The sequence below is a fragment of the Pezoporus occidentalis genome, unplaced genomic scaffold (genome assembly GCF_034315485.1).
Source record: "Pezoporus occidentalis ecotype Australia unplaced genomic scaffold, CSIRO_AGI_Poc_V1 ctg208, whole genome shotgun sequence".
Taxonomy (NCBI): Eukaryota; Metazoa; Chordata; class Aves; order Psittaciformes; family Psittacidae; genus Pezoporus; species Pezoporus occidentalis.
In genome coordinates, this window is record NW_026913943.1 from 1,486,023 (window position 1) to 1,499,662 (window position 13,640).

General features: G+C 48.2%; 1 protein-coding gene across 4 annotated transcripts in view; it reads left to right on the plus strand.

Moving 5' to 3' along the window:
• LMF1 (lipase maturation factor 1) overlaps positions 1-13,640 on the plus strand; it is a 185,447-nt gene that overhangs the window by 120,782 nt on the left and 51,025 nt on the right. For all 4 annotated transcript variants that reach the window (XM_062619037.1, XM_062619040.1, XM_062619038.1 and 1 more), the window contains one exon: positions 4,636-4,803. In XM_062619037.1, coding sequence (XP_062475021.1) covers positions 4,636-4,803 — 168 coding nt within the window. The remainder of the gene's footprint in view (positions 1-4,635; positions 4,804-13,640) is intronic.

A 13,640-nucleotide genomic window follows, 5' to 3' on the forward strand; every position in this document is an offset into this window, starting at 1 on the left:
TTCGTTATTCACCCAGATTTCTGTGACAGGCACCCAGGGGATGTTTTGAAAGGCTGTCCTTAGTGTTGTTTTAATACTAATGCCAAGTATACTTTGGGTTATCTGAATCAATAAATAATTTGAGTTTACCTTAAACAAACAGGTAGAATAATGGAGTTTCTGTTCACCTTTTTGAAACGTATTCATTCAGAACTTGCTGCTGGTCTTTGAAAGGTGCATTGTGAGTTTGAACTGTTGAGGTGCTTGGACAAGCGAGCAGATAAAACAGAGGCTCCCAAAGCTCTGACATGCTTCACTGTGAAGGAAGGTAAAAACCCATCATTGGAAAGGATAAAACTTACTTGATGTATCTCTGGGCTTCTCCTCATTTGTGGTGTTGAGCAGGGTCTTCCCTGTCCAGCATCACACTTACGTGCATGAGAGTTGTGCCACTTACACTGTAGGAATAACATGCCCAGCCCTGCCTGAGCAATGGGTTGTTCAAGGACAATGTGGGGCTTGTTTTCACACACACACGTATAGGAGACCTGGAGCTTTCCTTAGGCTAGGCCGGGATATCTAACAGTGGGATTAAATACTCTGTCGGAGTTTATGTAATGCCACACCAATAAGGAGGCTGAGAGGAGACCATGTGCATTTACAGTCCCAGAGAAGAGCGTTTACTCTGGTGTATAATAGCCTTCTGTTGGGTTTTAGTAGTGTATAGTTTAGTAAATTAGGAGTCTTCAGGTACTTAGCACTTTAATGGTTCTCACTAAGAACATAATTAAACCATAGACCCCTTAGGGAGAAAACCTCAGTTTATTGTGCATATTTTTAGACTCTGTTCCCAGCCCTCATAAAACCTGGTCGATACAAGCCAGAGAACATGCCTTAGCTGGTGACCCCCAATTCATGCAGCCCCCCCGAGTGTCTCCCCGCAGTCACACATTACAAATCTGCCCTGTGAATTATGGAATTAATTTTCCCCCATCTGAGTTCCAACCCCATTTGCAGCTCGGTGTTTCTCCGGCTGCGGGAGGTGTGAGGGAGGCAGAAGGTTTATGATGTTGCACCTTGTGCTGACACATAAAGCTGGGCTTTGCTAATCGCTTTTTGATTTAAAAACATTTTATGTTTCACAGAGGCAGTCAGAAACAGGGCTTGTTGGAGGCAAGGGCTCTGCTCTGTTCTTCTCTGCCTGGGGCTTGCTTATTTACCTGCATCTCACTTGGAGCCGTGTGATTCTGTGTCTGTGTGTCAGGAATTCACAGTTCTCAATGCAGGGAAACTCCTGGCTGCTTCCTTGAATGCTTCTCCTTGCAAAGCAGCCACAAAGCAAAGTGCAAAGCTCAAAATCCCCAGTGAAACCCGTAGGTGAAGTGATCCTGGAATGCTTTTTCCTCCTTCCAGCCTTTGACACATCGCCTCTGACACCGCTGCGATGTTTCCATAGGACAAGAAACCTGGAGAGGGTTTTTGACAAGGGCCTGTAGGGCCAGGCCAAGGGGAATGGCTTTAACCTGCCAGAGGGGAGACTGAGATGAGCTCTTAGGCAGAAGCTCTTCCCTGTGAGGGTGCTGAGGCGCTGGCACAGGGTGCCCAGAGAAGCTGTGGCTGCCCCATCCCTGGCAGTGTTCAAGGCCAGGTTGGACCCAGGGGCTTGGAGCAAGCTGCTCCAGTGGAAGGTGTCCCTGCCCGTGGCAGGGGTTGGAGCTGGATGAGCTTTAAGGTCCCTTCCAACCCAAACCAGGCTGGGGTTCTATGGTACGAGTACACTTGGAGAGCATTAAGCATGCCTGTGTTGGGCACGTTTCCTCTCTAACCTCAGCATTGTGCTTCGCGTGCTCTCCCCAGCCCCATCTGGGTGCAGTGGGACCCACTGTACAGGATGTTGAGTGCCCCAGCACCCCTGGGCAGTGGTCAGCTTGCACGCAAAAAGATCCCATAAAGCTTTCCCGCATCACAGGTGTCTGTGTGCAGCAGGGTGGTGATTCACACATCGCTGTGGCTCTTTGCTCTTGTCTCAGCTCCCCTTCCCAAGTAAACACAGCTTTCTTCCCGGGAAACGGGTGCTGTGCTGCACCCGTGGCTCACAGCATCTGGAAGGCATTGGGAGGAACACACACACACACGGAGCGCTCTCCTCTCCCAGCAGCCTTCTAATGAATTTCTGATACATGTGAATCCCTTCTCTATCACTGTGTCTTGTTTTACACAGTCAAAGTTTGCACGCAGAGCAGTGGTGTGGAGGAAGGGTCCCAACACTGCTCTTATCAAAGTGTTTCTCTCCCTCTGTTGAGACAAATGCTGAGGACCTCTGTGTTATTTGTGGTGTATCTGCTGCTGGTTTAGACTTCAGTCTTGCTTGTCATTTGGGTTATCTTGCCTGTCACACAGCATTGCCCCCTGACACTGTGATTGTGTTGGTGCTGATAGGGTGAAGGATGGAGATGCTATAGCACCTGGGAGTGAATTATTAACCCACACCAGGTTTCTGTGCTTTGCTTCTCCCTTTTCCCCATTTCTACTTCAGGTTAAGAATTAGGCTGCTGCTAAAAGCATGTTCCCACGCTGGCCCAAACGTGGCTGCTGTGTGAGCCCAGTCCAAGAACTTCCTTCCAAGAACCCAGAGAAGCTGTGGCTGCCCCATCCCTGGCAGTGTTCAAGGCCAGGTTGGACATGGGTTTGGAGCAAGCTGCTCTGGTGGAAGGTGTCCCTGCCCATGTCAGAGGACTGGAACTGGATGAGCTTTAAGGTCTTTTCCAACCCAAACCATTTTAGGACCAAAGGCAAAAATTTTCTTTCTGCCCTTAAGCACAGCAGATTTGGGGGTGATGCCTTGAGTCCCAGCCCAAATCAACAAGCAGTGTTTGATGGTTGCAATTGGCTTTGATAGACGAGGGCATCAGCGTGATCACGTGATGGAGAGGAAGGGGGTTTGGGAGCCAGATGGCACGTTCAATAGCTAAGGATGGTCTTTGCTTGAACATTAAACAGTGTCAGCCCAGCCCTGCAAAGCCAAAATCAAATGAATAACTGCTCAGTGCCAGCACAGTATGAGATTTAATGACATGTATAGGTATGTGATTAAATGTGCAGCGCTGCCTGTTCTTCATGGTCCCCAGGTGTCAGTGGGGAAACTAACAGGAGGAGAAGCAGGAATGCCACCTTCCTGCAGCTCCAGTGTGTCGGGATCAGGCAGTTACACGCTGGAAACCAGCTCATCTCAGGCTAAATGTTACAACCTGTAGGCCTGATGCCTCATCTAGGTCAGTTTTCCTTAAAAATCAGAGCAGCAGAAGCCAAGGGAGCAACCTGCCTTTTTGGAAGGATAAAAGCATTTTTCAGCAATTTGGGATCAAGGTAAAAAAATCTCTTTGTGAGCCTCCCTGATGTTCTGGGAATGCTCAGGGCAGTCCAACAAGCACATTAACTCAAAACAGGTCCCATGTGGAGGGGAAGGACCCTCAGTGGCACCCGGGGGTCTGCCCTGACCTCCCACCCCCTTGCTGGAGTGGACTTGGCAGAGCTCCATGACCCCGACACCGCTCCATCCGGCACCGCTGTCCGAGGAAGGAAGGATGCGGTCTCCTGTCCTAAGGGGTTACAGCAGCCTCAAACCCATATACAGCAACAACTTTATTAATCCCAGCTTTGCTAATAAGGAATTACAATAGTTGTGGGATTTGGCAGTGGAAGCACGCTTGGTTGCCATGCATAGTACAGTATTTCCCCTGTTTTGTTTGTATTTTTGATTTAACTACAAATAATTTAAAGATGTGTTGTGTCTCCTTCAATTAAAATTTGTGTCTCCATCCTCTTATTTTTTTCTTATCACAGCTTTAAAACAATTCCAATGGATTTGAGCTTCTCAGATATGCAAAGATAAATTGAAATTACCTTCATTCTTTATGCTGAAGTGGCAGAATTTCCTTGCTGAGGGACAGTTATTGACATATCAGGGTTTGGGTTTATTTCCTTTGTGAAGTTTGCAGCTTTATTATCCTGGAGGGAAGATCTCCCAGTGTCAAAAAATGTCAGGCTCATAGAAGAATAATATTGTCACAAGGCCAGTATGTAAATACCTTAACCAGGATAGCATGTTTAGAGGAATTACGCTTCCCTCTCCCCAATTACAAGTTTGGAAAGCAACTCCACCACTACATTTATTTCAAATTCAAACATTTTGAAAGGATATCTCCTAGGTTTGGAAATCTGGTTTCCATTCCTGCCTCCCTCTGACCTACTGTGTGACCCTGAGAAAATCTTTCCCTCAGTTTCTGTATCTGCTTAACTGCTCTGATGCTCTGCAGCACTCATGCCGAGCAACTGAACATCCGTCGGGGTCGAGCTATGTGTAACGTTTCAGTATTAAATAGTGCTTTAATTTAATATAACTGGGGTTCAGTTGTGAAAAAAAGAGAAATGGAGCTCTTGCTTTTTAAAAGATCTTTTGGCTTAAAGATTCCTTGGTTGCATGAAAAAAAATGAATTAAGTAATTCTGTGTAAAGAGAAATGAGTGCCCAGAGGCAAAGGATGATTCTCCTGTGGGTAAACGTGGGGAAAGAAATAAGGGAAAAGGCCAAGAGCTCTGTAGCTCCCTCAATAATGAGCGTGGAGGGGGATTGATGCTCTTCCTCTCCATCTTTCAGACGCAGCCGGTGCCCAACCCTATTGCCTACTTCATGCATCGCTCACCATGGTGGTTTCATCGCTTCGAGACCTTGGTCAATCACTTCATTGAGCTGGTGGTGCCATTCTTCCTGTTCCTGGGGCGGCGGATGTGCATCGTGCATGGCCTCCTGCAGATCCTTTTCCAGGTGAGATGCTTGTGGGTTGGATTCCAAAGGATCACGTCTTCACCCAGGATGGAGCGGAGAGAGTTGGAAGCCTGTAACATCTCTCCTGCTTCCTGTGCATCCTGCCTGGCTGGGGGGCGGGCTGGGACTTTGGTGACTGAGGTGTACACACTGTCCTCACATGAGGATGTGGGCACATGTGGGGCTCCTGGAACAGCATCCAAAGGAACTGACTCAATTGGCAGGTCAAGGGTTCAGGCTCAAGTGAATCAGGATGATTCACAGCTCTGAGCTGTTGGCTCTCAGGTGGTTTGCATTGGTGTGGCTGCTTGTAGTGTGTTGCTGGAGGTTCAGCTGCTGGTTTGGTTTCTGCTCATATGGATGGCAGAGAAATGTCAGCCCAGGACGGCTGGGATGAATACTTGCAATCTCTCCAAAAGCTAATTTTTATAGACATCATTCACCCTTTGAAGGGATTTTTATATATATATATATATATATACACACACATTTAACATTCCAGGGCTGTTCTTTATCTCTGAAGATGTTTGAACTGTTTTTTTACAACCACCAGATTTACTGAGGCAGGGTTCGTAGAGAAAATAATGGCATTTATATTCCAGTTGCTTTTGGGGTGTTGGGTGGTTTTCACACATGAAATAAATAAATCTATGTTGAAGTCGGAGGACAGAAGCTCCTGCATGTGTACCTCGCAGAGATGCCCACTCCTTCTTCTTCCGAAACATGTCTTGTTGTGTGCAGGTACCGCTGAACATACAGCTTGTGCCTCTGCACCCTCAGCACACCTTTTGGCATTGGGTTTGGTTTGTTGGGATGGGTCTTCTCAGGCAGCTGGAGGTCCTGGCAGTGGGGCAGAAGAGGTCAGACTCAAGGAGGTCTCTGGGCATTGCACCGTGTGGTCCCAGTTGTGTTTGTGACAGGCATCGCTGAGGTTTTGAGTGTCACTGGAGGGATATCTTCAGCCCAACCATAAAAACACTGCTCTTTTGTCTCATGGACAAAACAAAACATCCAGTCTCTTGTCATCTGCTTGTTGCAGAAGCAGGCAGATGTTGAGACATGGTGGGGATCAGATTAGCAAGCAGGAATTGTGAGTAGAAATACTTTTGTGTGTAAGGAGGTGTAGGGAGGGTGGCAAAGGCTCTTTCTAGGGTGGGTGGACCCAGAAAGGAGCAGAACACAGCGAGTGGCCTATCAGAAAACAAAGCCCCATTACCAAATTCCAGGCTTTGGCACAGCTTCTGTGTCTTGGGGCAGGGCAGAATGTCATAGAATCCCAGGCTGGTTTGGGCTGGGAGGGACCTTAAAGCTCATCCAGCTCCAACCCCTGCCACGGGCAGGGACCCCTTCCACCAGAGCAGCTTGCTCCAAGCCCCTGTGTCCAACCTGGCCTTGAACACTGCCAGGGATGGGGCAGCCACAGCTTCTCTGGGCACCCTGTGCCAGTGCCTCAGCACCCCCATAGTGAAGACATCCTCACCTCTAGCACACACATGGCTCCTCTGAGGGTCCCTAATGAGCAGCAGGAGTGTTTGTGTGCCGGGGGACTTCAGACAGAGCCAGTGGGATCTGAGAAAACCCAACTACATCCAGTAAAGGCTCATAATGACATATTGTAAATGCATGCATCTAACCACCCTTTAACTGGTGCTTTATTGATAGTTTGCAATTACTGACTTATTTCTATCATGAGGGGAGTCTGCAAGGGAGAAAAAGGTCCCAGTGTAAAATGCAGCTCTGGTGCATTTATAGCATTTCAACAAAAACCTGTTTATTTAATATTTACTGCCCTTTTCTTCATTCAGAATGACTTTTATTGACAATACTCCTGCTCTGCAAAGGAAGCAATAAAGTTTAATGTTGATATACCACTTAATTCTGCTTTTCAAGATTTGAATTGACATTACATGCAAGTTTTATTGGACATTTTATAATTGTTATTGGAGTCATGGTGGCTAGGTTGAGTAAGTGTGTTTTTCCAGATTCCAACTGGCATGGAGAATATTGCTTTGTCAGGAACCCAAAAAAGTGGTGCTTTAAAGGAAAAAGTCTCTTTTTTTTTTGAAGTGTGAACTTATTCTTCTTGCCTAGTTCATGGTTGTAAGGAAAAAGGCTTAGTGAGCTTGGAAACGTCAGAGAGGAGGGGCTTGGCAGCCTGCTGGAGCAGGAGGATGGATGGCTGTTCCCCACTGGATTCCATTGGGGTTGTGCTGGTTGTGCTGCAGGGAGAATGTGCTGGTCCCAGTGTGCCAGATCATCCTGGGCCTCCTCCTGTGCAGGAGATTTGGGATATGATGACTGAAACATGCACTGTGTAGGTGCATCCCTTCACCATCCCCATCCTGTGCTCACCCACCCATGTCCTCACCAGACCCAAACCAGGGAGCCTGAGGAGCTGGGACACCATGGGTTTGGAGCTTCATGTGCATTGGTGCTGCTGTGATCTGTTTTGGGTCTGCCTGCTCTGATGCCCTGGAGATGGAGCTTCCAGAAATCTCCCCCTTCGGCTGCTTTTCATTATAGAGTGGTTTGGGTTGGAAAGGACCCTGTGATCATCCAGCTCCAACCCCTGCCACGGGCAGGGACACCTTCCACTAGAGCAGCTTGCTCCAAGCCCCTGTGTCCAACCTGGCCTTGAACACTGCCAGGGATGGGGCAGCCACAGCTTCTCTGGGCACCCTGTGCCAGCGCCTCAGCACCCTCACAGGGAAGAGCTTCTTCCTTATACCTAACTAAATGTCCCCTGTTTCAGTTTGAATCCATCACCTCTTGTCCTATCACTACAGTCCCTGATGAAGAGCCCCTCTCCAGCATCCTTGTAGGCCCTGTTCAAATACTAGAAGGCTGCTCTGAGGTCTCCACACAGTTTTCTCTTCTCCAGACTGAACAACCCCAATTTTGATCTTGAATAAATCAGGGAGTTTTACTTATTGCAAGTCTCTCAATATAAATAGTCTTTGCTTATAAAAAAAACAACACACATAATCAAGGAGTGGGTTGAACACTGGCCAGTTCCCATTAGCAAAATCATTATTTATTGTCACTAACCAGCAGACTTGAGGAGGGCTTTGTGATTTACAGCTGTGGGTGTAGTTTTTGCAGGACATCTGCACACAGATTCTCAATCACATTGCAGGGCCCAGAAACATGTTTACCAGGATCAAAGGTGAGTGGAGAGAAAATGTCATCCAAGATTTTACAGCCAGGCTCCATTAGCCCCATCCCATGTGTCCCAAAAGTGAAGCCTCCCAAACTCCCATCTGCACAGGTTGACATCACCCCATAAGGCATCTTCCTTGCAGTACTTTGGGTTTTTGAGTCCCAAAGTAGTGCGTTGACCCATCCCACCTGCAAGGGAGCCTGTTCAGAAGATCTCAGCTGGCATGAAAGCATTAGCAGATGATGGTGGCAAAGGCTCCCCTTTAGGCTGTCTGTGCTGAGAGCATCCTTTGGCATTTAGAAAGAAATCTTAGATGAAGGACAGGCATTTAGAAAGAAATCTTAGATGAAGGGCAGCCAATTACAGAGGATCTCCAAGGCAAATACACAGCATTGTTTCACAGAAACATTCTTTCTAGCATTTACAGTATGTCGAAATCCAAATCTAACTCAGAAATTAACCTAAATGGACGTTTAACTTTTCAGCATCGTTAGGGATTTATTGTAAGCAGGTGCCAGACTTGACGTGCTGAGCAGCACTGCTGCAAAGGAATTCTCTGCCAGGAATAAAGCTGGAGGAGAGACTTGTAACTCGGCTCCTTCCCTTCTCCGCTCTGTGCTCCAGCCCCATAAAACCAGGCTGGTGAGAAATGGCCACTCGGAGCCACAAAAACCTCCCAGTAAGCCTGAAGTGGAGTTTGCCGTTTGCTCATGTATAACCAAGAGTCCTTAGAGGTTTTCAGAGTTTGCTGAAGCATTTTGCTACTGCTTATTATCATCCTTGCTGAGGAGTACAGCCACACTTTGTAGTACTATGTAGAGGCACAACTGTGTTTGACAGGGTGCTCATGGCTGGAGCTGGATGTCTGCATCCCCTGCTTAGGCTTAAACTTCCAGTGCTGGGGTTGGGGGTTTGGACATCTTGTCTGATTCTAAGGATAGGGTTGTTTCCACTGAATGTCTCTTGACATGACTACGGTAGTGGCTGTTGAATGTGATGTTCACTTAATGGGATAGAAGTCCAGCTGCAGGTGGTCACAGTGGCCAGTGTTTTACAGGTCACACTGATGAATGATTCTTTCATTTTGAGTCTGATGGTGCCACTTGCCTGATTTTGTGATGGTGTTGGGGTCTGTGCCTCAAAAATGTACATGTAAATGTAAAGCATCCCAATGTTCAGGAGGAAATCAAATCCAAAACATGGTTGTTATATCTGGAGGGGGAAGAAGAAGACTTGGAGGGTCTTGCAGACCACAGGTGAGGTCTGGACCCTGTTATTCTCGGTTCTGTAAAAAGCATCAAGCCGGAGCCTGCCCATGCCCTAAGGACCTTGTGGTTTTTAGGAGGAGGGAGGATGAAAGTGCAAGTCCTCTCCCCTGCCTGCAGGTCAATGGTGTAGGACCTCTTCCCACCACACCGCCTACGGGACATTGCATCCTCTCCCTGTGTCCGTGGGTCCATCCCCGCTCAGCCACCGGAGAGAGCTGAGTTCCAGCATCCATGAGTGAAACCGGAGAGAGTGTGAGCTGCGGCCTCACTGCTCGGTGGGTGTTTGGCTGGAGCTGGCTCCTAAAGCCCTGAAGCTGCATGTTTTTCACGACATCTAACACACAGCTTACAGCAGCACACGTAGTTCTTGGCTCCTTAAGCCCGGCAGTAAAATTACACAGCTTGGCAAACGGGTTGATGAGGGGAAGCGAGAGGAAAGCCAGGAAAAAGCCACCTTGCCCCTGTGAGCTGGCAGGTAGGGCTGGGTTAGAGGGCATGGCAAGGAGCACCCAATGGGAGGGGGATGAGGCTTCTTACAGCCATGGGGGCCTTTCAGCTCTTCCAGATGGGAAGGAGCTTCAGTGTCACAAAGGTAAAATCCATACATAATTACATCGTAAATGGAAAGTATACAAAGACAGGCTGAGAAAATTGGGGCTGGAGAAGAGAAGCAGCATGGAGACATGAGAGCAGCTTCCATTGTCTGAAGGGGACTACAAGGATGCTGGAGAGGGACTCTTCATTAGAGACTGTAGTGATAGGACAAAGGGTGATGAGTTCAAGAAGAAATTCTTTATTGTGAGGGTGCTGAGGTGCTGGCACAGGGTGCCCAGAGAAGCTGTGGCTGCCCCATCCTTGGCAGTGTTCAAGGCCAGGTTGGACACAGGGGCTTGGAGCAACCTGGTCTAGAGGAAATTGTCCCTGCCCATGGCAGGGGTTGGAAATGGATGAGCTTTAAGGTCCCTTCCACCCCAAGCAGTTCTATGATTCTGTTCTGCTGGAAAGGCAGGGTCATTCCTTGGTGCTCCTCTGAGTCATAGTCCTCTAGATACCGTTTGGAGTTTTGAGGATGTGGGGAGTGTATTAGGCCTTCAAATCCCTTTGGATTTGAATGAACTTTGGCAGACTGACTCCTTCCCTTTCCATGGCTCCTGAAAACTTCCTGGCATGTTCTCCTTCATGGAGCATCCTCCACATAGCCCCAAGGCTGGGAAGCTCCTGGCGGGGGCCATTCGTGCCAGGATGAGCTCAGCCCCAGCGTGATCCATCAGGACAGAAGTTCCCTGAAGGAACAGGAGCAGTGAAGCCGTGGGGTTGCCAGTTCCTCACTGCCACCATCCTCCTCCCATGGAGGTTTGGCAGCAGGCTGAAATTCGGGCTGTCCCAAGATGTTTTTCAGCAGGAGCCATGTATAAAGCAGAGGGATGACAATGCCAAGAGCGAAGCTGAATTCCAGCCTTGCGGAAGGCAAAGATAAAACCTCCACAAGCCAAAACTCCCTTGAACTCCAAGTGCTGACAAAGGAACCTCCTGAGACAGCTCTCGGGGTCCGGCCAAGGAGCTGTGCGGGAATGCGGTGGCTTTATGAGCTGGTGCAGGGCCAGGGGGGAGGACCTGGAGCCCCCGGCTTTTTCCTCTTGGAAAACAAGCTCCAAGCACCAGCTTTGCCCAGTTGGGCACCACACTGGAGACACACAGCCCCAGTGATCCTGGGAACATGCAGGAGAATGGGCAGCAAAGTCAGTTTCCTCTTCTTTTAATTCTTTATAAGCAGAAAAGTTGTTGAATAAGTCGAAATTTTCAGCCCTTTTTTCCCTTGGCTTGGACAGCCCCCAACCTCCTTAAAATGTTGATGGAAATGGACATTTTCCTCTAGTTGATCCTTTTCCCATCTCCCCTCTCCAAGGCTGTGCATGGAGGCAAAGCAGGGATTTTCCCCCACCTCCTGTCTTTGGACCAAGCCCCCACCGCGGCTGCCTCTGCCGCAAGACGTTGGAGGGATGAACTGCCCCTTCCAGCCACACACAAGCAAATTAAATCATGCTGTTGCAGTGCCACAGCTGCAACATATTGTGTTGCTGACTGAGGAGGTAGCAGAGGTCACAGCAGCAGCCCAGAGAGAAGGAACAAAAATTAAACAGCTCCCCCCCCCTTCCCTGCAGAAAGTGTCTGAATCCAGTGTTTGTTTTCACTTGTCAGATACGAGCTGGGTTTTGTTCTTTTTTCTTCTGCTGGTGTAAATCAGATGTGTCTCCAGGAGGATTATCAGGGTTACAGAAATCCCAGGCTTGTGGCAGAAGAATCAGGCCCTTCATTTGTGCTTTAATTCTGCACCTCTAGGAGATTTGTACTTGCTCTAGTAGTTGGTTTTCTGTATTGATGCAGTAGTGTTGGTACCTTGTGAACACGTTGTGCATTAGAATAAAGCTGCTGCAGTAGGAGCAGCTAGAACATCATAGAATCATGGAATGGTTTGGGTTGGAAGGTAGCTTAAAGCTCATGAAATTCCAGCTCCCTGCCACAGGCAGGGACACCTTCCACTGGAGCAGCTTGCTCCAAGCCCCTGTGTCCAACCTGGCCTTGAACACTGCCAGGGATGGGGCAGCCACAGCTTCTCTGGGCACCCTGTGCCAGCGCCTCAGCACCCTCACAGGGAAGAGCTTCTGCCCAAGAGCTCATCTCAGTCTCCCCTCTGGCAGCCATTTCCCTTTATCCTGTCCCTAAAGACCTATCTCCAGCTTTCTTTGTCAGCAACTTTAGGTACTGGACATCAGTATCCGGGCATTCATTCTGCAGTTCTCCCATAGAGACTGACAGTGTGAGTACCCTCAAGTTCAGACCATAAGAGTGGCTGCAGATGATGCTTCTCCAGGTGATATCTCCAGGCCAGCCTCTGATTTGAGCTGCAGATCCCCCTCGAGGTCATGTGCTGGGGACCATGGTCCCCCAGGACCAGCATCAGTGGCTGCAGCATCCTTGTGAGGGTGCAGTGGGAGGGTGTTTGCTGCTTGGGCTGGGCAGCAGCATTGCCTGATCCCAGTGAAAACAAAGGGGAAATGCATCTTCACAAACGTCCAAATTGTGTTGATTTTGTTGTGGTTTAATAAGAAACACCAAATGAGAGTGTCCCAGGGAAATGAGCAGCAGAACATGAGTTTGCTGCTAGGAATGGCCCGGTGGAAAACAGTTTTGCAGCTCAAATTGTTTAAAAATCTGCTTTGGACTCGGGTCCGAGGTGGAGGACGAAGGGATTGTGTTATAAAAGGTTGTTTGGGAAACTTGAGGCACTGGACTGGGGATGATGGAGATTAATCCTCAGTGCTTCAGCCTCTGGGTGGCTCTGGCCAGCCCTGTGCACCCATTCTGCTCCAGGGGCGAGGGTGTCCAGGGACCCCTATGGGTCCTCCGGCCTCCAGCCTCAGCCATGGCACAGCTCCAGCTCGGCTTTTCTCAACAGCAAAGCGAAAGGAATGTGAAATCAAAGGAGTTACAGGGTAGATTTTCTGTTACATGTAAGCCACCTTAAATTAAATACCAAGCTATAACCCCCCAAAAAAAACCTAACTTAAACAGGCAGAACCCAAACTATTTAATCACTCCTATATTTGATTTCACATCCAGTTTGATAGTATCTGCAGTGCCAGACACAAGAATACCAGCACATACCACCCCAAATTAGTAAATAACACTGCTCATATAATGGTGTCTGGTATTAGTTAGCAACAAGTTAAGTTCTTCCATTCTGCAGTAGTCAGAGTGACTTAGAAACGCTTACTGTTAGCCATAGGAGTGCATTTAATTAGCTTCTGATTCAGGGGGCTAGGGGAGTTCTTTCTTTTCTCTCTCTCTTTTTTTGCAATCATTAAATAAAGTGTCACCCTTAGCCAGTGCTGTAAACTCTATTTTGATTGTGGCTGCAATAACCCCTTTGGGCGTCATTCAAATTGTACTAAACAGTTTCTGGAGAGTGCTGGTTTCTCTCAAAATAAACCCAAGTCCGGCTTTGACAAGCTCTAATGAAAAACAAATTGTTATATTACTTAGAAAAATAATTTGAAGGAAGTCTGAATTAGTTGTAAAGGTGGAAAAGGTTCAGCTACTTGAAAATAGAAATTTGGAAGGTATTTATTTTAACCATTAAGCCAACGGCCTTGAAATACAGCCTTGTTTGTTCCAGAATGCGCCTAACGAGAGCCATGAATCATGCTGTTAATCAGAATGGGAACTTGATTAATTGGAATGGGGACCATCAGTGACTCCAACAGGCGGAGCCGCCTGGCAGCAGCCCGCGCCGGAGCCCTGGAGCTGGGCTGAGTTACCATCACTCATCCTGCTGGCACGCGGAGAGGAGCTTTGGAGGGATCCCACAGCCTCGGCTTTGCGGGTTCTTGGGGCTTTTAGCATTGGAA